At 38.5% G+C, this 25,032-nt stretch overlaps 1 protein-coding gene across 1 annotated transcript in view; it reads right to left on the reverse strand.

The window, feature by feature from the left end:
- Positions 1–3,296: 3,296 nt before the first annotated feature.
- bcl2a (BCL2 apoptosis regulator a) overlaps positions 3,297–25,032 on the reverse strand; it is a 50,162-nt gene continuing 28,426 nt past the window's right edge. The window contains exon 2 of the mRNA XM_060862174.1: positions 3,297–7,243. Within this exon, the coding sequence (XP_060718157.1) occupies positions 7,109–7,243 (135 nt within the window). The 3' untranslated portion in view covers positions 3,297–7,108. The remainder of the gene's footprint in view (positions 7,244–25,032) is intronic.

The raw sequence follows: 25,032 nt of genomic DNA on the forward strand, positions 1-25,032 counted from the left end.
CAGCTTCATAGAAGTATAGACGGTGGCGAGGAAAAACTCCCTGAGATGATATGAGGAAGAACCTTGAAAGGAACCAGACTCAGAAGGGAACCCATTTGGTTTGAGAATCTGCATTTGGTTGAGAATAAACAGTAAATAATGTAAATGTAAATAATATCTATCCTATCCTATCTACAACAGTTTGTAGTTGAGTGAACTAATGGGTCAGCACAAATTCTGAGTTCACCCCAGACCCAATACTAATTCCTTCCTGCCAAAGTCTTCAAATGATCACTGATAAAGACCCGACCATAAAGATGGCTTATGTAACAGTGGTTCAAAGAAGGTGTGAGAGACTTCAGGCGACCCCATCCACAGCAATCCTATGAGTCACTGGCTGTCCATGCAGATCAATCCCCAGCAGAGTGCACACCAAAAATGGGTAGGGATATATATCCAATCATCCTGCGTACCATCAGATTTCCCCTCTGCCATGTAAGAAGTCACCTGTCAGTGTATTTTTCTGTCTTGATACTGATGCCGCCCTTCATCCTGACACTTTTCATAGTAACTTAAGGGTGAGACAGGATACAGCCAGTTTAGCAGCTAAGGACCCAAAGTTACAAGCTTATAAATACCAGCCCAGAGCCTTAACCACTAAGCTAACACATTTACGAAATTTAGTAGACACCCTTCCACCCATCCAGAGCAACTTCTGATCAGTAGTCCAACACCTAACCACTAGGCTACTACATCCCACTCTACCTATGATTAGTGGCATTATTTTGTTGCTCATTAGACAACTGTTACTAGACGGGAAATCAGTGACCTGAAACTTTAATAGTTATAATTGTAAAGATCATAACTATAATGGTACAGTGTAAAATGTACAAGCTTCCTGGAGAGGAACATGACCCAGGTTAAATAGGTCTATTAAGAAATCACATTCTGGTCATTGTTGCTGAAATGCATGATGTATGAAGCAATGAAAAAGTAAAAAAAAATTGGCTGATGTGTCCACTGTTTCTTTTTATTCTTAAACTCACAGAATATGCACTATAAAACTACAATGCTCCTTACTCTGTCCTTGCAACAAGCCTGGAAAAAAAAAAAAACACTGTGCATGTAAATTCTTTATTCATCCAAGGTGCAAATAATGTAAATGTATCTAAGGTACAATATTGGTTTATCATTTTAATTACTCTGTGTTCCTTAAATGAGAAATATTATGTTCTCTTTCCCAGTTTAGTGGTACCACCACAATGACAAGGTGTACTCTTATAGGTACAGTTTATTACTAGCTTCTTGTTGTTTTTCAACACAGGTAAAAAGCCATTACTGCTTACATCACGACTATTCCCGAAGGGGATGTGAAGCAAAAGAGAGTGTTATTAATTGAAAACATATTCTAACAGTTTCCTAAAGCAAAAAAAATAATAATCTACTGTCATTACAGACATTCTTTAAACACTTGTTAATAAAATTCTTACCTCATCACAGAATATATCAAACTTTTGCTTAACTGTTCTTTTTTAGTTCATTAACAATACTTATATTAAATGTTGGGTAAATGTGTCAGTGTTGTAAGCTTTATATTTCAAGCAAGTCAACAACAGGGTTCAAAAGACTTTATTATATTACTATAATAACTGTTCCTCTTGTCCTTTTATCCATTCTTCGCATCCTTGGAGACAAGAGCTATGACAGGAGAAAGAAGAATACAGTATCTTAACTAGAGGATAAGGTAACTGACATATGGTGGTATTGATTCTCATTCTCATACATTGTTATTTCTATAGTAACAACTTACATATTCTTGTAGGGAAGATGCTAAAGGAGTTAGATCATGTCTAAACCTTTATATGGTCGTCTCATAAACAGACATCTGTGTGGCATTTTTGGAAGACATCTACAGTGCCAGAGTGTAAAGGTAAAGTCTTTCAGATAGATAGCTTTTGCAAATTTTGCAGGTTCTCTGAAACCTCACAAGATGCACAAGAATATTCACTCAAGATAGAGAAGAATAAATTATAGTTGTTATATACAGTAGAGAAAACAGGAACTCATTTGTTTCGGGGACAATTGTGTGAGTTAAGAGGAATAAAACACTTTTGCGGAATGATGTTAAAGGAAAATAATGAACTCTCGGACCGGCCACATCATCACTGGATGTTTTTTTTTATTACTGCACACCGTGCCATGTTTTATTCTTTTCACGAACAGTGTTCATGAAAATATTAGACTAACAGACAGATCTCCAGATTTCTTTGTAATAGGTTTAGACATCTGACAGATTTAATTTCAGTTATTGTAAAATATTTTATTACTGATGAAAATTGACTAAAGGAAATTGGAAACATTGACCAAAATGAGATTGCTAGAATAAATATAGTTTCTTTTTATCTAGCATTAATAGCTTATTATTAGGAAAATCTTCTCTCAAATGAGTCTGTACAAATCTAGCCTCAGTTGTGCACACTTACCAAACAGTGCACGCAGGCAGCCATGTAGACAGCCATAAAAATTCTCCGTCCTTCTAAGCATTTCTGAGCAATGTGCTGAGAGGATAGCATTTTGCACACAGAACTCTAGACCTGAGCTAATTTAGGCTTGCCATTCCCATGGGCTAAACTCTCCATGCTCAACTTTTTCATTCCTTTTCTCTGAAGAGGATGTTGCGAATCAGCTGTGGGGCTTTGAATGCAGGAGGAGGTTAATCTGGTGTAATGTCTAATGATGGAGATTTCCAGAGGGAACACTGTGGGCTGTTTGAGCCCTGCAGCTAAAGACGCCGCCCCAGTTGTCCAAACTGACATGAAAAAATGAATGCTTAGAGAGGAAGCATCAGCATTTCCATTACCGTGACCATCTACCTCATTTCCAGCAGGTCCGGAGGTAATGTTAGGCTTGGGGAAAGTTTTTAGATGGAGTCTGACAAGCTGTAGGACTCCTGCTGCATCACTTATGGCACAGTGATAGAAACTACTGAGAACTACTGAGATTATTCTCAGTGGGTTACAGAACACACACAGGTTCCTCACTTTAGAGCTCTGTGGTGTTTCTGATGTGTTGACCGAAGTAAGTAACACACATTTTCTTATTCACACTCCATCATAGCCTTCAATGAACTTAAACAGAATAAACAACAGAGACTCTTCTGAGTGTTATTTAATGCTAGAATCCGCTTTCTCTAGAGATGATGTCTCAATCCAATCTTTATTTTTTAAATGCAATATGGAAGCATGTGACACAGTATGGTAGAGGGAGTGCTATGGTTTGAGTTTATGATTCAGTGATTCAGTGACAGCTCACAGATGGTAAGGCAATTTTTTTTTTCTTTTAATTAGAACATATCATTGTTAGCTTATGATAGGAAGAAGTAGACAAAAATAGTATGTGAACATCGAAGGATAAATTAAAACAAAATACAACAAATCTTAAACGGTTTATGCAGGCTACATTTCGTAAAAGGACAAATAATGACTGCAATAAGAGGATCAGATAATAAAGTACAGTATAGTCTATGATCCTCCGGGTATCATCTTTTAATATAGAAAATGCCGTGAATATTTTGTTCAGGTTCTGTATAGTTACATTTAGTGCTACGCTGTGAAATAAGAGAAGCAATAAAATTACAAAAGAAAAAAACAAAAGAAGGTTGTGACTGGCGCTTGGCTCTTTCGTTGTGGCATTTTATGGAAATGGTTCTATGATATTAGCTGCCAAACAAAAAAAGTGCATTAACTATATAATGTATTATTGGGCCTTTTTTTTTTTTTCAGAAAACAAGATATTTCAGAAATTCATATAAAAATCACACAGATGAAAGGAACTCCAAAAATGCTGCAACCAAAATAAGAATAAAAAGAAATCACAATCACACACAATGTAAATAACAGGCTTAAATACCAAATGGTGCTGCCATAAAGACAGAAATCGAGAAAAATTACCTCTCAACTTTACTCAGTTAAATACTCCTTCCTGCCTTGATAATTAAACTGATAAAGAAGCTAGAGAGATTGGACATTAATAATGCATAGTGGTACAAGGAGACACATATACATATACAGTAAGGATATGACATTCAAAATCATCATAATGAAGCATTATTGTGCCATTTCAGTATTGTCCCAATTAAACTGGAAAACATCCCAAATCCCATTTTGGATTCGAAATTTCTTGGTAATGGGAAAAACCAATAATATAAAATAAAACATACATATATTAAATAACAAAAATGTGTTAACCCAGGACCAAGTCTGGTAGCTCATTTAAAAATCTCTTTCCCTCGTCAACTATGAGAATGATATCATAATAAATCGCGGCAATTAAGTTTGACATACCGCATACAAGTTCCACATGTTTAGCGGCTAAAAGGTTGCCTTGGAAATCTGGAGCTATTTCTTGGTTTCTCAGCGTCTCCTCAAGGCTTGTTTTAAAATGATCACATTCTTACCATTGTATTATAATTGCTCCTGGAGACAGAGTAGACACAATCCTGTCTCAGATTTTGTTTTAGAAAGCACTGATCATGGACATTTCAAGTGTACCAAACATCTTATTAATGCCAAATTATGACAGTCAGTTTGAGTTAAGGTTAAAATGGACACTGCTGCCATTTCTGTACATTTTACATGGCGTAAACTTCCCAAAATATGTCCTAAAAGGAACAAAAATTTCAGTTTAAAAAGCAAGACAAATGGCTGGTTTCAATACACTACTCATTCTTTCACACTACTAAATTTCTATCTACTGAACGCTTCTGTTGGGAAACTTAAGACTTGACCTCGTTCGTCAAACGACAATTCCTCCTGATCCAGAGTGTTTATACAATCACACAAAGGCTGTGTGAGTCTTTACACCCTTCTTGCTGAGTGATGCTTACAGAGTGGGGAGATTTCAGTACAGCCCCATCATCAGTGGCAGTTTTTGCTGTATCGTAAAGCAGCATCGCATGGAGTCTAAATAACAAGGATGTTACATTGATGAGAGCTACACATCTTATTAGCAGCTATCAAAATACATGATGTTACAGTGCGAGTCTTCATCTCTCTCCCATAAGATAACATATATGATCAGCATGACACTTCTGTACTCATAGCAGAAGCTTAACATTGCATTATGTCCACGTTTTTGTACCTTTAGAACATGAAACATGAGTTCTGCTATTAAATTTGATTGACTTTTTGATGACATTCTGGAGACAAAACTTGATGACATTCTGGAAACAAAACATCACTTCAGACTTTAAGTATTAAAATGAATTTTTACACCACTTAGATGAGATTAAATGACAGTAAAACATTAACAAGTAAACATAACATCCTACTACGTCATGATTGTCAAAGTATCCACCTGCTATGGAAAACTATAGTCCTCAAGCTGAACATACCAAACAGAGGTCTCAATGCCCTACAAATCCTCTGAAAAGAAAGCACTGAGATATCTGATACCGCTTAGGTTCTGTTCAGGATGAAAGCAGCAGCAGAAACACACCGGTTCAGGTTGTCTGGTTTCAAGCTAACTCATTTAGCACAGGAGCATTTTAGGACCCAACAGTATTAAGGTGGTTCTTCTGTGGCGCAATGATAGCTCAGCAGTCATGGATCTGTAATTGTTGATTTGACGGTCCAGAAGGTTGACAGTTCATATAGGTCTGGTTCCGGTGGGTCATTAGTCCAACACTGTGACCTCATAGGGTCCAGGGGTGACACATAATGTATGACTTTGCAATTATGTGAAAATAAAATGGAAAAAATCTAATAAAAAGAAATAATAATGATTTATTATTATTATTATTATTATTATTATTATTATTATTAACTTTCTACTATGTCTTTCTGGAGTTTGTATTCCCTGGATGCTCATTGTGCCAGGCTGAATGAAGTCTCTGATGCCAGCTGGAGTCCCTCTGCTGTACCCCACCTGCCCCCTATCTGCCCACCCACCCCCTCCCGGCCACACCTGGCTGACCCCAGCTGCCCTACTTTATCTCTGGTTGCTGTAATAGGCCGAGAGATACCCACCTTTTCTGGCAAAGCTTTAAGCTCTCTCTCAACATGTTTTACTTACAATGACAATGACAATGACAATGACAATGACAATGACACACACACACACACACACACACACACACACACACACACTCTTTTTAACTAAGTCCTGCTGCTTTAGCTTCAATATTCTGTATGTTTTCAGCCCTCAAATTTTCTTTTCTTTTTCCTTATTTTTTTTTTTAAATAAAACTGACATGAAATAAAAGCAGAGTGACACCAGATGAGATGAGAAAGGTTAAATGTCTCTAGAGTCACACCATACACAGAGACACACGGATTATACATTCAGGTGTGATATACCTCAGAACACAAGCAGTTGAAAGCAAGTGCAGCGAGTGCTTATCGGCAAGGACAAACCCAGATATTCGCCTGCCAATCAAACAGACGAGTATGCTTAACGAGGAATGAACAGCATCTGCTGCTTTTTAGAGGTATGCTGAGAAATATTTAAGAAGGAGAAAGACAGAAAAAAAAAAAAGAAAGAAAAAAATAACACCCAGAAATGTCCAACACAAGGTGGTGCTTTTCTTTTCCATGCTGAAAAGGCCATCATGCAAAAAAAGTAGCTCGCCAATATGCATGCAGACAGTGGAGCATTCATAGCTGTCATTTTTTTTTCTTTTTCGTTCCAACTCCTTCGTTATACATACATCATTCCATGCTACACACAAAGTAATAAAACCCATAATAAGTGGATGTCTGGAATTGCAGGTTCATAGAAGTTCAAATGTAAATAATGTTTGTAATAAAAAAAACGTATTGTCATTTGTGTGTGCTTAAGTGGTCCATGAATTTTTATGGAGTTGTACGTTTGTATCTAGATCTAAACATGGCAGTGATAGTTTTAGTAAATGTGTTGGAGCGACTGTTATTATTTTTTTGTTTTTGTTTTGTTTTTGTTTTTTGTTTTTTTTGTTGGTTTTTATCATTGCATTTCTCCTACTCCAGTTTCAAGAACAGCTCCATAACATGGACGGTACAGCAGGGCAGTGCTACGCTGATAAACCTAGTGCCTTCATAAGCCTGGGGGAAAAAAAAAAAGAAGGAAGGACAGGTGTCAAAGTTCCAGATGATCACTTCTGAGAAAATAGGGCGCCGATGGTGACTCCTGCCGCTCCCAGTGCTGCCAGGCCAAAGACTGTCTTTAAATAGGGCCAGGGGTGGAATATGGATGCTCTTTGATGACTGTAGAGCTCCACGAAGGCATCCTGAAAGACACAGAATTAAAAATGAGAAACACTGAGTCAAAACACTGTTTAAAGTGCAAATCATTCCAAAAAAAAAAAAAAAAAAAACCTTCTAGTTCTTCTGATAGTATACAGTCATAGGAAAGTAATGATTTCCACATTTATGCTACCTGTAAAGTATCACCCGGAAAAGGATGGGTTACCTTTTAGTTTTTCTTCACACTATAAGCTTGGGCTTGTTCATTAGAAATCTACATCTACATCCAGATTTCTGTGAAGCTGCTTTTTGACAATGTCTATTGTTATACAGAGCACTAAAAAAAATACAAATAAAATGCAACCAAATCAACAGAGACTTAAGGATCTTCTCTCCTCACAATTTCTTTCACAGTTTTATAAACCAGACACTTCACGTCTGTGCAGCCAGAATCCGTGCAGGCCGCCAGTCAGCACAACAATTATAATAAGAGAGAAAGATGACAAGAGTTTTCTTGAATGTGTCACTTTAAATAAATCTGCCAATATTTGAACTGAGAACAAATGTCCCACACGGCATATATTACGAATACTATTTAATAATTTTTCTATTGCTGTGCATGTTTCATAATGTGGGACTTTGAGAATACCCATAAAGTATGTGTTCTTATTCCATAGCCTTCCAGTGTCTCCTCCCTCCTACACACAGTGCATCTGTTGCTTCCCTGTCCTGTAGAATTTCAGACAGCAGGCTTGAAAAGCCGCAAGGTAAAAGCCAGAACATTGCCGCCAAAACCCACAGCGTGTGTTGCTCTACAGGCTGCTGTCGCAGGCCACCCAAAATATCACCACTTATCAGAGCGTTTGGCACGAGGAAATAGCCGAGTTCATCGTCCCTTCCTGCTCGATGAACCATTTATAAGGAAATAATGAGCTCTTTTCCCCAGAGAGGTGACTGAGAATTAATAGTGGGAGAACCCCTATTAAACACCATTCCCAGAAATAAAATAAATTATGCTTGGTCTGAGACAAAATGGCACTATTGCAGCGATATATTATCATAGATTTAGAGGATATAGAGGACATGGCTCCCAGCAGTGGGGATGAGCTCAAGAGGCTCATTGCCATTCCCTTTGTTAGGGTAAATGTGAAGCAAGAAAGTATACAGTCCAGTTTTTTTATTTTTTTAAATAATTAGCCCATGTATATTTAGATGCCTACAATATATGCAGATCATTTGTTAGAGATTATCTCTAGTGTCAGATATAAATTTCTCAGTAATAAATCATCCATGCCTGGATAGTAGCAAAATAAACGAGTTTGTTGATGCAAATATGGAAGAAGATTATTAACTGCTTATGAATATATATGCATGTCTGTTTATGCATGAGCATGTGTTCATCCCCGCCGCCAAGGGCCCAGTGCAGTATAACGCATGCTGCCTTAATACAAAATGCAGGGGATTTATGAGAACTCACACCAGAGAATGCTCTTTCTGCCGGACTCTTAGGCGGCACACTGTGGTGCCGCCCTGTGCACTACTGTACTGATTTGGATGTAAAAGTGTCTCATGGGTACTGGAATGGCCCATGGGGTGAGAAAGAGAAAGCTCAGAACAGAAAGAAACAAAGAAAACATGGGGGTGAGAAAGACAGAGAGCAACAGAGAACAGAGATAGCAAAGGATGGAGGGAGACACAACAGTGAAGGAAGGGGAAGAGACGAAACGAAGCGAGAACAAGACAAAGTGACAGAAAGAAACTGGCAGAGAACGAGAGACTGTACAAAGGAATAAATAGATAAGAGAGGAACAGAGTAGAGAGATAGAGAGGGAGGGAGTGGGCGGGAGGGAGAAAGACTGCAATGCAGGCGTTCAGCACTTGATGTTGGGAGAAGGCTCAGGTACACACCCATTGGATCAAACTGTGCAGGGAGGATGAGACAGGTGGTCAGCTTTCGGTGTGTGTAGGTGTACAGAAGCTAGTTCTCTTGCACAAAAGGGTTTCGTCTATTCTCTTCAACAGCTTCTAAAAATGTGCTGATGCAATATTAACTAGTTGGCGCCTTGTGAAAGACAGAGCGCTCAGCTTCTGTTTGCACTTGGCACAAAGCTCTATGTGAAGAAAAGGTCTAATGTACGAAGGAGCCATTTCACAAGACTGACCAAAACAAGGCAGAAGTACTTGCAGAGCATTTTGAACTTTTCCACACTTTGTAGTGTTGGAATTGAAATGCGCTTGACAGTTATTCTGTATCACAAATCTATTTTATTTAAAAAGCTCATGATTTTAATTTTGGAAGAAAAACATTTTGATAATAGCTAATATTAGCTTTCACACCAATGGGTTTTCACGATTTTCAGAATTTTCATTTCTAAATAATATTCGTTTTTTTCCCCCCATTCTAATATTATGAGATATTTTGTATAAATTCATGACATATAATCACAATTTATTTCATTTTATTTCACCTCCAAACTACAAAATATAGAAAAGTTCAAAGGGGTGAATACTTATGCGAGCCACTTTAGGAGCTATACTTCCAAGCACACTAACGGTCTTCTTTAATTTCATTTGGCACATACACACACAAACACACACACACACACACACACACACACACATTAACCCGTTTTAAAAAGCCACGGTGTATTGAAGGCAGGTAGTATGGCAGGTTTTACCAACTTATCCAACTGAACTTCCACTGACACCTAGCACCATCATCCAACTGAGTCATCACAGAGGTCTAGACCAGCAGGCCATCAGCTGTGTCAATCAACATCACCACCAACAGTTAGTTAGGTCACACCCTAATCATCTAATGACTGTTAACTATCAGCCCAGATGGATTGAGTTCACAGTTTCTTCCACCATGTGCTGCTGAGCCAGCAGAACGTATTTAACGATGACACAAGAGCCAAGCCTACAGTGTGTTTACACCACTAACAATGGCCACCAGCCTTGTTACGCAGACAAAACCACACAGCAATCTCCCAAGATGCTTCCGTTACCGTTTTCTATTTATACCTCGCAGTTATCTACCCTGTCTCTCTCTTGACTGGCCACCTCTCTTTCCTGCAGGTTATCAGCATCTCATTTAATCCATACACCTGGCTCTCAGCAAATAAGCTGAGCTTGAAGAACAATTTTTTTGTAGGTCCAACCAGAGAAAAAGACTATGAGATAAGCACAAAATTGCACACTGACAAGAGATGGGGCACTGAGGACCATTTGAGATGTCATCCAGTGGCAACCTTGCGGTGCTATGTGGCTTTTTTTAACATGCATTTCTGCCTGCCGGTGTGATTAGGGCCTGTGGCAGGCCCCAGAGCAGGAGAGGTGACAGGAATGAAGTGTCGATGTGTGTCCACATCCCTGTTTGCTCATGCCGTTTTTTTCCACCTCAGTAAACATCCTCATTAGAGCTGCTTCCGCCCTGTGTTTGAACAGACTGCCTATGTTTGCCCAAGGCCGCTGCTAATGGCCTCGGTAACACAGCCTTTTCTCTGACCCCAGATTTCAGCAACAGTGGAAGGTAGGGTAGGTTGGGCAGGGAGCACAGAGGACTTATTAGTCAGACCTCCATCACATACTGTTCATCAGGCTGAGCTTATTGATCCAAAGATCCAAATATCATCGATCAAATGAACTGTAAGTGCAACTCAAGAAAAGTATTGACAGATTGTGGGCTTGATTTTCTAAACGTGGCGGAGCAAATGTGGCTAGAGCAGGGATGGACTTTGGATATAAAACGTCTTGTGATATTTTATAATAATTCAGAATGCTTATTTGCGTGTGGTTAAAATAACACATGTACAGCACAGATGTTAATATACATATGCATCTTATAACATTATTTGTGCAGAAATTACTTTATAATGATGTTCATAAATACGTTTACTATGATTTCTCGAGATTTCCATCAACCAAAATGTCAAATAAATACGTCACTTAGTATAAGATTTATAACATATAATAGGCTACCAACCACTATGATGAGACAAGGTACTAACCAGATATCAAGGTGACACCCAATGAGGTGCTGGAGGTTGAATTGTAGATCTGGTTGCTTTTAAGAGGTAAGCTGAATGAAACTTATTTCCTCTATTACTAGCATGTTACTTGAATCATTTTCAGTGGCTTCATCATATTTTGTTTTCTATGCCTGTTAATATTTGACAATTACAAAAACGGCTAGGTTGGTTGACAGCAGTGCATTAAATAATAAAATGACAAATTCTGAATGCCACTGAATGGCATCCAACCAGAAATGGGTGAACGCGTCGCACTTATCATTTTAATTGTACAGATAGTGTGTGATATTATTTAGCATATTTTCTCATTCTTCCCTGAAATGAATTCCTGACTACACCACTGGCATGAGAAATGGAGTTTTCGGGGATGTAGTAAAAGTGAAAGGAATAGCTACTGAACTAAAATGAAATATAAAAAGGATCATTCACCAGTGTGATCAAGCCCCAGCCAAGCTATCACTGCTTGTAGGCAAGATTATTTTCCAAGAGTTAAATTGCAGTCACAAATATAGAGTTTAAAAGCAGTTAAGAGCTGAGACGTTTTCTCAGAAATAGCAGAATGTAGGAAAGTTTCCTAAAATCTGAATGAATGACAAATTAGAGGACTTTAACATGAAGTTATTTTGGACATCTTTCCAGTATAATATTATGGAGTACAGTAACAAATCAGTGAACCAACATTGTAGTGGTGTTTCTACTGTCAAGTGACCCATGCCATGGTTTCCTATATTTCCATACATATTAAACAATGAGACATAAGTGTAGCTAAAAAAAAAAGTGAAGATGGTACATTGGTCAAACACGACTGTCACAGAGTAAACCTGATATACGTATTAGCTTTATTTGATTACCATAAGGAACCTAAATTCAGCCCTTCTTAATCCTGGTTGAATCCCAAATGACTTCCTATCTTACTGTTTGCTTTCTGCATGGGGTGAAATATGATGTTCCTGATTATATGTATATGTAACCGGAACTATGTTCAAATATTGGCACACTTGGCTTCATTTGGGTGTGTGTGCTGTGTTGTAAACTTTTTCCAGAGAAGACCAGGAGACTTGGATATCCTTGTGCAGTAGTCTTTATTGTAGATACACTATGAAACGAGTCTGCAAGTCAGAGTGTACTGGCACGGGCGCTGCAGTCATCAAGTCTGACTTAAAGTTGTAATACATTGTAAATATACACATTCTGGGAGGGCAGTCCCATCAGATAGAGACAAAACACTCAGGTGACAATCAAAGCATGAAAGGATGTAACAGCCCCACACCAGATCCTGGAATTTCACCCTTAATCCCATTAACATAACAGTCTTTCTCAGACCTTGAATCAAATGGCCACCTTAAACAATGGGACAAACGGCACAAAGAGACAGATGATATCCTGAGTTACCTTGTCCCTTTCCTTTCATATTAATGAGATACAGGAACCACAAGTCTAATGTAAAGTTTGGATTTAACTAGCATTGTAACTTGATTTGGCTTCTACATGATCCACAAAATATGCTAGAACTAAAAGGAAATAAAACAATGACTTAAAATTATTTTCCCACAGCTGCTATTAAAATTTAATTGCTTTGTTTCATGCTCAGTATTAGTCTTGTAAAGACAGAAGGTCACAACATCCCCATGTTTTTAGGATATTTAGCAGGACTTCCACTTGATTTGAGTGTGAGAAGCATATGAGGATATACTCTGAGAGTATCACACAACATACTGTATGATCACCTTTATTTGCACCTTGATCAAACTGCAATAAGCCGAACACAGGAAGAGTTTGATTCACTAAGCCAACTTTATGAATGGCCAGTTGACTTAGAACTGCTCAGGGCTGTGCCCTTATAAGAAAGCAGAAGTAGAGTGGCAGGTTTCAGTGTTGGTGTGACTGACATCACATCCCGCAGATTTCCTCACTGGGAACATGGCCAGGAGATGACCTCACACTCCCTCTGTCAGCCAATCACACTCACCCTGGGGGTATAACTCCTTCGATCTTTTCTTTTACAAATGAGTGCATGCTCAAAAAGCCAATCTGAAGTGTATTTTGGCGCAATTCACTAAAAAACATCTGCGACCTGATCCGTGTGACTGGAACGGATGCTTCGTCTCATGAAACTCTTGAATCTGACAGAAATATCTTGCCAACTTAATTCTTAATTCCTACTCTAAGGAGCATATTTGTGTTACACATTCAAGCAGGTCAGAATACCAATGAAGTAAAGCATACTAATGTTTGTATACTATGACACACACAGAGCTGTTAATACACTTACTGTATGTATTATACATAGAATGCATTTATTGACATACAACATGTATAGTGGGCATATGTAATGTTTATGGCAAAACACAAACACAACATACTGAATCTCTCCAAATTCCCTAAGGAGAACCAAAAAGCACTGGTGGGTTTAGCGTGTTATACATGGCATTGGTCTTTGTTTCCTAAGACAAAATGTAGCAGGGGTAAGCTTAGGAGGCCACAGCTGTACACAGACATAATTGCATTTCCGTTACCCCCACACCATCCGTAATAGGTCATTCAGAATATCCACTGTCAAAACACTGAATGAAATAAGATCACCACTGGCTGGGAATAGTGCTCACTTGCACCGTCATTCTCATTCCACAATTATGTATAGGACATCTGTTGGTCAGTTGGTCAACAAATGCAAAAGAACCGAATAATGGAACATAGCCAACATAGATGGGTGCTAAAACTATCCCACATGCACAGCGACACATGTACACACACTTCTTCATTAGAAACATAATCCACATTTCCAATTCTTATTATAACATCCTGTATTCCTATAAAATATAAACTAATTCAAAACTAATACTATAGAAAAATACCTTATCTCACTTAATACTAATGATCATCAAAGACAGCTGTAAAATGACCTGAAGGCTAGTCATGATAGGTTACAGCAATTAACTTCGAATGCTCCTGAGAATATAATAATTATATTACATGCAACTTAATATTAATTCATGTGTTTGAATTGCGGCTGTGGAGTATGACTAAATTATGTCATGATTACATAACAATTTTATGGTATAATATTAACGTGTACAGAACGCAAACTCTAATGGAAAGTAATTGTTAAAATCCATTACATTTTACAATTTGTACAAAATTGTTCGTTTCCTTGTTTTCTTCTTGTGAATCGTTTCATTTGATCATCTGTGAGCATTCATACAAATCCATCAAGCTTAAAATCCAGCGGTACTGTGTAAATATTACAGGGCTTAGTAAGGAATATGAAAATAATATTTTTGTTAGCTATATTTCCCACCGCTAATTTAAATGTTTGCTTGGGAGACTGAGGTTTAGCATCTTTCATGCAACAGATCCACAGAAATACATTAACGGTCGGCATATCCACACCTCCACATATTCATTATGTGAATTCTAATTATGTATGACACTGCCACCATGGCCCTGCTCTTTGAACAGAATCTCATGTCTCACCAGGTTGGCGGTAAAGGAAACAGCTGACCCCTGTCTCTGATCAAGGTGACACGAGTAAGCGAACCAACAAGCTTAGCAGCAAGTCGACTGTCACCCTAAACCCACGTAATGTCCGGAGTAAAGTTTAAACTGAGTCCAAGACAGTGCAAAATGGACTGGACTCCAAAAGCTCCAAAACACCTCAATGATCTCTCAGAGCTGGTGGGGAAAAAAGCAGAAATGCTGTTGTAAAGACCACCTAAAGGAAAGGAACTGCACCTTGACCTTTTACTCTAATATATCCTTAAAAATGAATTACTCCGTGGCGTAATACGGTGCAGCACAGACAAAAAAGCAGCGCCCTCAGCCTTCAGGCTTCCTACATTGAACAACATTATTCATCCCACTCTCGGTCCCCTCACAGCCACTATACACACTCTTTCATGCTCAGAGCCTGCAGCACATCTCAGTATTCAATTACCAAGTCATATCTGCCTAAATCCCCCACAACCAGAATAAACAGAACACTGGCGTTCAGCTATAGCTCTGAAGGCGAGTGAAAAATAGGTTATGGGCTCAATGAATGGTGAAGCTGTCAATTTCCTTTAAAATAATGCATTCTATTTTAATTACTGAAAAGACTGAATGGGTGTAGAGGGTAGTTTTGCTGCTTCACAGCTCCTTGGTTTGTTCCTGAGCTCATGTTACTGTCTGTGCTGAGTTTAGCATGCTCTCCTTGCATCTTTGTGGGCTTTCTCCATGTTTTCCAAGTTCCTCCCACCTCCAAGAAACATTCTGGTAAGTTGAAAGGCTCTTGCCTCTAAGTATGATCGAGTGTATGAGTGTGTGCATGTCGCCCTACAAAGAACCGGCATCCCATCCAGGGTGTATTCCCATCTAACACCCTGTGACCCTGACCAGAATAAAGCAGATACTGAAGGCGAATGTATGAATTGGTAGACTTGTAAACAGTTGAATGTAGCTTGTAAACCACTGAACATAACTTACTGTTTTGCTTTCATAAAATAACACAATGAGGATTATAATAATTAGACTTATTTATCTACTATAATGATTTTGTGGCTTAGATTTAGCTTGGTTTTCTTCAAGAACAAGAACAAACATACTGTACAGTCCAAAAAGGCTTTCCATGCACTATAAATGATACTTGTGGAAGCTAAACTACAAGCTGAACAGAACATGATATTCAGACAGTCCTTCCAGTTTTTTGGTGATGGTTGCACTCAAAAATGCTTGATTTTACTGGAACGTTTTTCAAAATTTGCAATGTAATTAATTTTTTTTGTTGTTGTTGTGAAAATCTGCATGAATTGCAAGCCCAAAATCCTTAGTTCTTAATTCTTACTAGTGAAGACAGGTATGTATTACTTTCTCTGAATAACTGTAGCACAAGAATAGAAGATAGCTTTGGCTGAATGTGCGTTGCATCTCTGCCCAAATTTGTGGAAAATCTTTTTTTTTTGGAAAATCAAATATCCTACAAATATGAGTATAAAAACGTTCACCAAATCCTGGAGGGATTGCAACTTCAGCATTGCAGATTTTAGAGCCTATTTAAGTCAGAGTTTCTGTCCACCTATTAAACATCTGAGGCACTTTAAATGTTTTGTTAAGATGTCTTAATTCGATTGGCAATTGCATGAGTTTTGCTGAACCTTTGATGCCACACAGTGAACCAGAATAACTACAGGTAAGGACTTATTTGTACGATTTACTTGTAAGCTAGCCAGCAATGATTTGGATTAGTGTTCTTAAAGTTAACAAAGGAGTTGACTGACAATGTTCATTTAATATTGTATTTCTGCAGCACACCTACACACAAAAAAAAAGATATAAAAAGCCCAAGGTCCACCTTAGCTACCATCATGATTACATGATTTCCTAGCTGCATTCACAGGAGAGAAGATGAATGTGTAGTCAAAACAAAAGCCATAGGTAGTGATCTTATCAGTGAATAAATATAGCACCTGTCTATATGTCCATACTGAAACTAACTAGTACTGGATGTAGAATTGTATGAGGATATAGTGATGGGCAGAGTGCAAAATAGCTTTCATCTCAATCCTTTGTGTTTTTTTTTAATTTGGTTTAAAAGTGTAAAAATAAAAAGTAAATAAAATGATGTATCTTTACTTGTGATAGTACATACACAGAGCAGAGGCCATAAATGTACAGAGAGAAAACAAAGACGCACACAAAAAAGGCACCAGGTGAGAGTCAGACTAGAAAAAATATCCAAAACTCTAAGCAGCAGATTGTAAATAAAGAGGTCTTGCTTGATAAATACCAGCAGTGCACTATTTTTAGTAAAACTACCTCCAAGAACAAGTTTAAAACACATTTGATCTCCGTTTCACTGCACACTGAGAGTACTTTGTATTTTGAGAGAAACCACCCATGTAGTGCTTTTGTTTTGGAGAACTGCAATTTATGTTAATCAATTTAAACCTCTGTATCAAACCACCTGACAGTGCATATTTCCTGAGGAAAAGAGATGTGATATACTGTGCAGCACGCACACAAACACACACACACCCACACACACAAGGGAATACTTAAAACTGGCCTTGTCATTTTGTAAATGAAGAAATATTACTATTATACTGCTGTAGTCACTGAATATGTTTGCTTTGGGGCTTAAGCCTGCCATGAAATTCTTTAATTGCCTTCGAGATTTAATCATTCATTCATTTTCAGTAAGCGTTATTTCATCATCAGGGTTGCTGATCCAGAGCAGATCCTGGGAAAACTGGGCGTGAGGCTGCAATCCAAATGGTAGAGGACGCCATGATTTTGGAAGGTGGGTGAAAACCAGACAAGCCAGAGGCATGGAATCCTACACAGACACAGATCGTGTGAAACTCCAGATAGACAGGAACTCTGAAGCTTTGAGATGACAATCCTTCCTGCTGCTCCACCCTTTACGACCGATTTCACTGTGTGTCTGTTGGAAATGTACCACTTTCTGGATATATACACGGTTTATTTTTATTTGCACGTAAACGTACACGTGGGGTTTACATTTTAAAAATGTCTTCTATAAAAAGCCTCATGGGACTAAAAGCAGAACAAGAACAATTCGCATTTAAATTTTTTTTATATTAAAATATTGTGTAGTTGGAAATGCTTATAAATAAGTTGGAAATACTTAATAGATAACCAATCAGAACAGAAATATAAGTAAATGTGCATCAAACACACACACACACCCCTCTCAAAACGTTTTGGAAAAGGTTCCGGCACTCCTTTTGACAAAGCACCAAAAACAATGATGCTACATCCCCAGATTAAGTATCATGTTTACTACACACATACACATACACACACACACACACACACACGTACGTTTTTTCTTGATCATACTTTGCATAGGCTTTCTCATTTTCTTCTCTCAGGAATTATCACATTGATTTATATTACAAGTTATTCAGAGCACCGATGTTTTCCCCATGGCACAGCGCACTTCTTACCGAGGCTTCATACAAACATGCAGCTATGACACGCGATCCATTACAAACTGCTTAGCAGGAAAAAAAAACACACTTCCTGCCTCATCCCATGGACCAAAGAGGACTCAATCCCACTGCAGGGCCTGTGGGTTTTCTGCAGAACAGCAGACTCCTTGGCTGCTACATCAAAGTGGGACACAAGTTCTGCAGAAACACAGCCAAGAGCAGAGATATTGCTTGTGGTACGATTCATAATTTGTAATACAATTGCATGTGTGGGATGAGACAAGGGTCTTTGAGGCTAACAGGAGTTAAAGGAACCAAAATATATTTTGTAATGAGTCTTGGACACTCACTTCCTCTCTTCTTCCTCTTAAAAATTAGCCTTAGCTTATCATACACAAGCCAAAGGATTATGTCATTTCTAATATCTTTTGAACAACTTGAACATTGCAAGCTGATTGGTTCTTCATACTTCTATGTACATACAGTACATGTATATATAAACCACCATGTGTTGGTCTTCCATTTGACAACCTTTGCCAAAATGAGCTTTTTGAAGCAAAATATAGCCGACAAACTAAAATAAACACATTCACACAAACCAGTCATTATAAGTTAAAAGTTATGCTAGATTTGTGTGAGCCATAAGCAAACAAGATAACTCAATTTGCTGATGGGCTACAGGAATAATTTTGTGATTGCTCATCTGGCATGTCAATCAGTTTGAATTTTATCTGCCAACGTACGTGGTTCTTGGCCATCATTTATTCACTAAATGTAGCAGACTCATTACTGAAACTAGAGGAGGTCTGGCTTGGAAGACTGGAATGTAAGCTCTGGATTTTAATATCTAAAACAGTTTTAACAGCTCTAAATCTATATTATTGAGGGTATGGCAATATACCCTATAGGATTCTTTGATTATTCTATGCATTGTTTAAAAGACAATGGTCTTTTAAGTAAACTTGGAGCTTCACTGTAGAGTCTACAGATTCTTCCTACGTTCACGGTAACTCTCTAAATTGACTCTTTCAGGCAAAACCCAATGATCTCTTTTCACAAATCTCCATGGCCTCTAGGCAGACTTTAGGCACTGTAGGTATCTTTGATAATTCGACACAATATTCTTTTCATCTTAAAAGTTTTGTATATGTATATCTGGCATCATATCAGAAAAAAACATAACGCTGCACTGCTACTGCTATTTCTTATTATTTCTCATGCACCTATGCTGACTTCAGCTATTGTGATGTCCTGTTTTTATTTAAGTTGTTGCCCACATGCCCTAGTTGTAAACACATTAGTTCTCTGCTCTCAGTGTGAACCAAGTGAACTTCACTTTCCCAGGGTGCATTTATATCTGTGGTCTGCTAATTCATCCCTTCTGATGATTCCAAACCCCATTGAATTAAAAATGGGAAATAGCTTTTTGGCATTTTGACCTTTGTTTGAGTAGAGGTCTCCGACACAAAATCCATAAAACTAGAGCTGGAGTAAATTCACGTGTTGTTGAAAGGTACCTAACATTTGGCTGGGATTGTTGTCTTGGAAAAACCCATCATCATCATTGTCGACATTCTAAAAAACAAGAGCTCAGAAGAGAACAAAATGGCTCCAGCAAACATCCTAAAGGTTCTTGTTAGTCACTCTGGAACCCAACAACAAGAGGTTTCCTTAGAAAAGTTTCACAGTAGAAGCATGGATTGGTATTGATAATGATACAGACCCTTGGTCCAATTTTATCTGTATTTCAGTCCAACCAAGCAGAAGCCACACCTGAGTCTACTGAAAGTCAAACCAACTGATTAAACAGGTGGAATCAGGTGTGTTTCCTGCTTGTTTGGAATGAAAACCTGCATCCACTCCAAACACTTGGACACCCCTTGGTGTAGACTACGGGTGTGATTCTGTGCTCATATACTCATCATTACACGTGACACAAGCCTAGTGTTTGCTTTTGAACTAATGAACAAACAATAAGATGACATTTCATTTCCAGCTATGCCAATCAAGTCAAAGAAGCCAGAAACGTGTGGTCAGTGAAAAGGAGGATCTACTGCATCTTCTTACGAATAAATATCTATTATTAATAAACTCAGTATTAAGAATCTATTGTTCGCAGCACACAGAAGCAAGCATATAAGCCCTGCTCTTCTCCACTGCAAGCCTACACGATCCACAATAAGTGATTCAGCTAGCCAAAAACTCAGCTAACACTCTGCTAATGCAGAATAGACTAAATGTTTGAACAGACGTGTGTCCATGAAAACAAAGCTGAATGATTAATTCTAGGGTTAGGGTTAATAGATCACTCATTTGGTTATAACGATCAAGAAGTTCCTAAACACATGCACTCGTTTTTGTACCCAGTCTGAATAAAACTCCGTCTCCGTGCATCCCTAATCTCTAGAATACTAGGATCTTCATCTTTACTGTTTCTCATAAACTTACTCCTTTATCCCTTTGGTGCCAAGTCTAAGCATTCACATGCGGTGCAGAATATCACTTTACTGAGACAGATGTTCAGCTTGAAAGTAATGGACAGCGGTAGCACTAACTACCATTTGTTCGTTTTCAGTCACATTTGTAAAAGCTCCGAATTCACAAAAAAAACTGCCATGACCTCAAACGTAGATGGTTGAAACTCTTTGTGTTGCTAAACTATGAAAGTGTTTTGCTTGTGACTGTGATAAATGAAAGCTCAACTGCCATGCCACAGGGTGGGTTGCTTTGATAAGTGTAGACTTACTTTCCCCTCACTCGTCTTTCTGTTGCAACACATTTCGAATACTCCAAAAACCGTTGAGCCGTTCTTGAGAGCTTGCCAGAAAAAAAATCTGTTATAGTAGTACGTATGTCTGGGTGAAGGGTTGGGGGAGGAAGCTAACCTAAGATTGCCAGGTGCCCTTGGGTATGACAGCACAACTGCCTGCACTCCCCCCCTACAAAAACTACCACCACATCCTCCTGCCATTCTTTCTCAGACTGAAAGGGCTTTCGGAGATTTTCTTTTCTCATGAACTGGGCCTGTGGCGGAGGACGTTGGGACATCGTATGTATCGTCAGAAGTGTACTGCAGGTTCGAGATATGAAAGCTATTAGGATCCTCGGTGTTACAAATTAAGTGGACGTCCAAGATCGTTTAAATCAAGCCTAATGCTAAATGGGTGGTCGAGACACAAGAAAACATTTAAAAAGGTGTTGCTAGCATTTAGTCAATGATGAGTTTGGGGAGACTCAGTGCAGTTACTGAGGGGGATTTCCAGAGGTGGAGTAAACAAATATTAGAGTCTTGGAGTATTATTTAATAAGAGATAATGAGATGAAAGACGGGTGTCTAAACATAGCTAATAGAAAGAAAAAAAAGCAGCAGGGAAACCCGACAGTAAAGTGATATAAATGCAGAAGTGGGAATACGGCCAAGATGAGATTTCTCCATCAGGGGGAAATTAATAGAGAGAGGCAGAAACAGAGGGAGGGAACTTGAGTGTATTCTGGTCCGGGCTGACCCAAAGCTGAACTGAGAAAATTCCCTTGATGAGCATTTTCCCCTCTTACAGCTCCATAGAGTAATCAGCATCTCATGCAAATTACCTTAATGCACGCGGATTAACCAAATGAACGGGATTAGCAAGATAATCAAAATGTTATTAGCTATTGTGGAAGGAGTGCTTGCTCCTGAATAATCAACCACTGCAGTTGCTTTATTGCCTCTGCATTTGCCACAGGGAGATTTCAGGGTGGATTGGGATGTGAAAGATGCTACTGACTCTGTAAAAAAAAAACTTCATTGCTGGTAATTAGTCATAAAAATACGATCACTTTAGTTGATTCATGTCTAGATTTGTTTTAACATGCTAAAAGAATCTGAAAGATCAGCTCTGGTCTGTTATCTTTAAAGAAGCAATCATGTGCATGAAATTGACCAGCTGTGCAAAATAAAGCCCAAGCAAGACCAAATCTCAAAAAATGTGCATGTCAGCAAACAAGAAGTCTGACTTGGATTTCAGCTTGTCAGTATTTTTAAGAAGTACATGTATGTATGTGTGTGTATATATGCGTGTGTTTGGGGTGTGGGCGTTTCAGTGGAGACTCTGAGTCACCGTGTGGATCAGCGGACCAGCGGTGCATTTGCATTAGGTGAAATCCCTGCACAGACGGCCGTGCACACTCAGCAAGACGAGCGCTAGCAAACGGCTTCTCAAACCAACAAACGCATTCTCTAAAGCATTTAGGTGTTAAATGGGGCCAGTTTATCTTTAATGATGCTCTTTTGTGGCGGGAAGCCAAAATATCTGTCTTTAGATTTTTATACCATTTATTTTACAGCATGGATCAATCACCTTGCAGCTAATTCTTCTTTCAATCCATATTTTTCTCTTCTATTTCTATTTATTCTCTCTCTCTCTCTCTCTCTCTCTCTCTCTCTCTCTCTCTCTATCTATCTGTCTCTCTCTCTCTCTGTCTGTCTGTCTGTCTATCTGTCTCTCTCTCTTTCTGTCTGTCTCTCTCTCTCTGTCTGTCTCTCTCTCTCTCTCTCTCTCTCTCTCTCTCTCTCTCCTTTTGCAGACTGTTTCAAATGTTAGCCACACACACACTCAGCTGGGTTTTGACGACCGGTCATTGTCAGCTTGGCAGGGTAACAGGTGGGGAGGCTGAACACAGAGAAGGCATGTGAGGTCTGGCACAATGGCACAATGGCATGCTGGGCAATTCAGGTTTTAGCATTGGATTCAAGGGTCCTGTGTTGTGCTCAGGTTCTTCCGCTCCCTGCTCGAAAACTCGACAACCGAATTGGGCTGGGAGCACGGCAATGAAACGAAATAAAGCATAATCCTTTTTTTTTTTTTTTTTTTAGAACATTCGCAAAATGCTGAAGCACAATGGTTCGTGAAATAGCTGGGAGGGGAATTTTGAAGTTCACTGAGATATTTGAAATAAAATGATAGGCTCCTTAAATTATTCTCCTATTTTTCTGATTGTACAGAATTGTTAAAATGATAGACTGCCATGAGTTCAGTCACAAAGGAAATTCTCACAGAAAGAAATTAAATGTATAGAAATAGGAAGCAATATTGTCTTCTAATTGCTAAAAGCTCTCAATTGATTTTTATTAGAGATGAATTTATATGTTTTTTTTTCCAGCATACACTTCATCCACCCAAAGCAGACAACAGTCATGAAACCCAACCTGATGTGCATCAGTGTGGCTTATGCATAATTTAATAGGTCAATGGCTTCTGTAAATACATACTCTCTTATTACTACTACAAATGCATAAAATATTTATCTGCCAAGGGATTAAGATGGTGTTACATACAATATATCAAATATGTTATGAATAAACCCTGGAGGCTAGGTTTCCGGTAAATAGAGCATCTATTTCCTGAATTTTAGACACCTCTGAAATCAGCTAGGCACCTAAACATCCATCCAATGTAAAGTACTGGATGGATGTATTGCTGTTTCCTGACTGATAGACATGATAGTTCGTAGGACTGAGAGCAGCATCAGGGTTAGTGAGTCATGTTCAGCTGGAGCTAAGACTCTAGAAAAAATTGATGGTTGCAATAACTGCTGTAAATATAAATGTAAATGTAAAGGTAGATTAGCAATTCCCTAGGCATTGCTGATTGGAATGGCATGGTAAAATATGGATGAGAGCAGGTGGTTCTGACTAAGACTTTTATCTGTCCAGAAAGCTGAGAGTAGCCAGAGATGATGGGCTTAAGAGAAGCCGTCTGCAGAAACCAGCCTGGCACACAGAGTCATCAGCCCCCAGACGGCCATTCCATTTACAAGATAGTGCTATATACGTTATTGTGCCATTAGTGGACTTCCGCTTGGCAGCGTGCATGTGATGGGATCAGGTGGCTGCTGTGAGGCTCGGGTCCCTGGGAGCGAAGCTGCTGCAGAGTCTGTAGTCTGATGGGTTGTCTTAGGGGGCCTCATTTATCAATCTTTTATTAACGTTGTGTGTAACTGTTTTCGCAGGCAAACCCAAACCCATATAAATACCCGTCAGAGCAAGGAAAGTTTCACAGGTTGTGTATGTTGATAAATGTCACAGGTTTTACTCGTGTGTGTATGTTGATAAATGCCAATCGATCATCATTTGCCAAGAAATGTTCATGATCATGATTTATATGTAGTAATGACCACAAAACTTGCTGATAACAAAATGACAATTAAATGGCTCAGCCATTCCAGGGCATCGACTCCATGAACACAGGCTACGTATTAATTCTATTTGAAGGGTGCCATTAATTTTGTCTTTATTTTATAACTTATTTCTCAATTTATACATCTGTTTTTGATCGTTTCTTTCAAGTCACTAATATAAAATAACTATCAAAGTTTCATTCAGTTTGTGTAATTAAAAGAAATCGAGGTTGAGAAGGAAATCTGTGTTTAAACTCTGGATAATGAGAAGATTTGAGGAGCATCAGTCGAGGTTTGCATTAATAAGTCTCCTTTTACAAGGTTTACAAACTACATATCTCTTACATTATAAATGATATTTGGGAGGAACTAACAGGGTTTTTTTTAAAATACCATATGCCTTCTGTACTGTAAATGCTCTTCTGAATAATTTATGATTACAATTTATCTACATTAGTTTGTACCCAGCTTGATGATGATGAATGAGGCTCATTATGGGTTGGTATTACATTTTTTTGATAACTAAATGATGTAACATGTTTATACATTTCAACAGAATCAAACTGATCCGTGTCCTTCACTTCTCAATTTCAAATGTCGTAACCCTTTACGGTTGCATCAGCGACTCTTTCATTATGGGAAAATTGATGCAAACAATATAAATTGATGGCTGATGATCATTTCCAAGAACAGATGACTCACTGATAATCTCCT

This window comes from Tachysurus vachellii, chromosome 25, assembly GCF_030014155.1.
Source record: "Tachysurus vachellii isolate PV-2020 chromosome 25, HZAU_Pvac_v1, whole genome shotgun sequence".
NCBI lineage: Eukaryota > Metazoa > Chordata > Actinopteri > Siluriformes > Bagridae > Tachysurus > Tachysurus vachellii.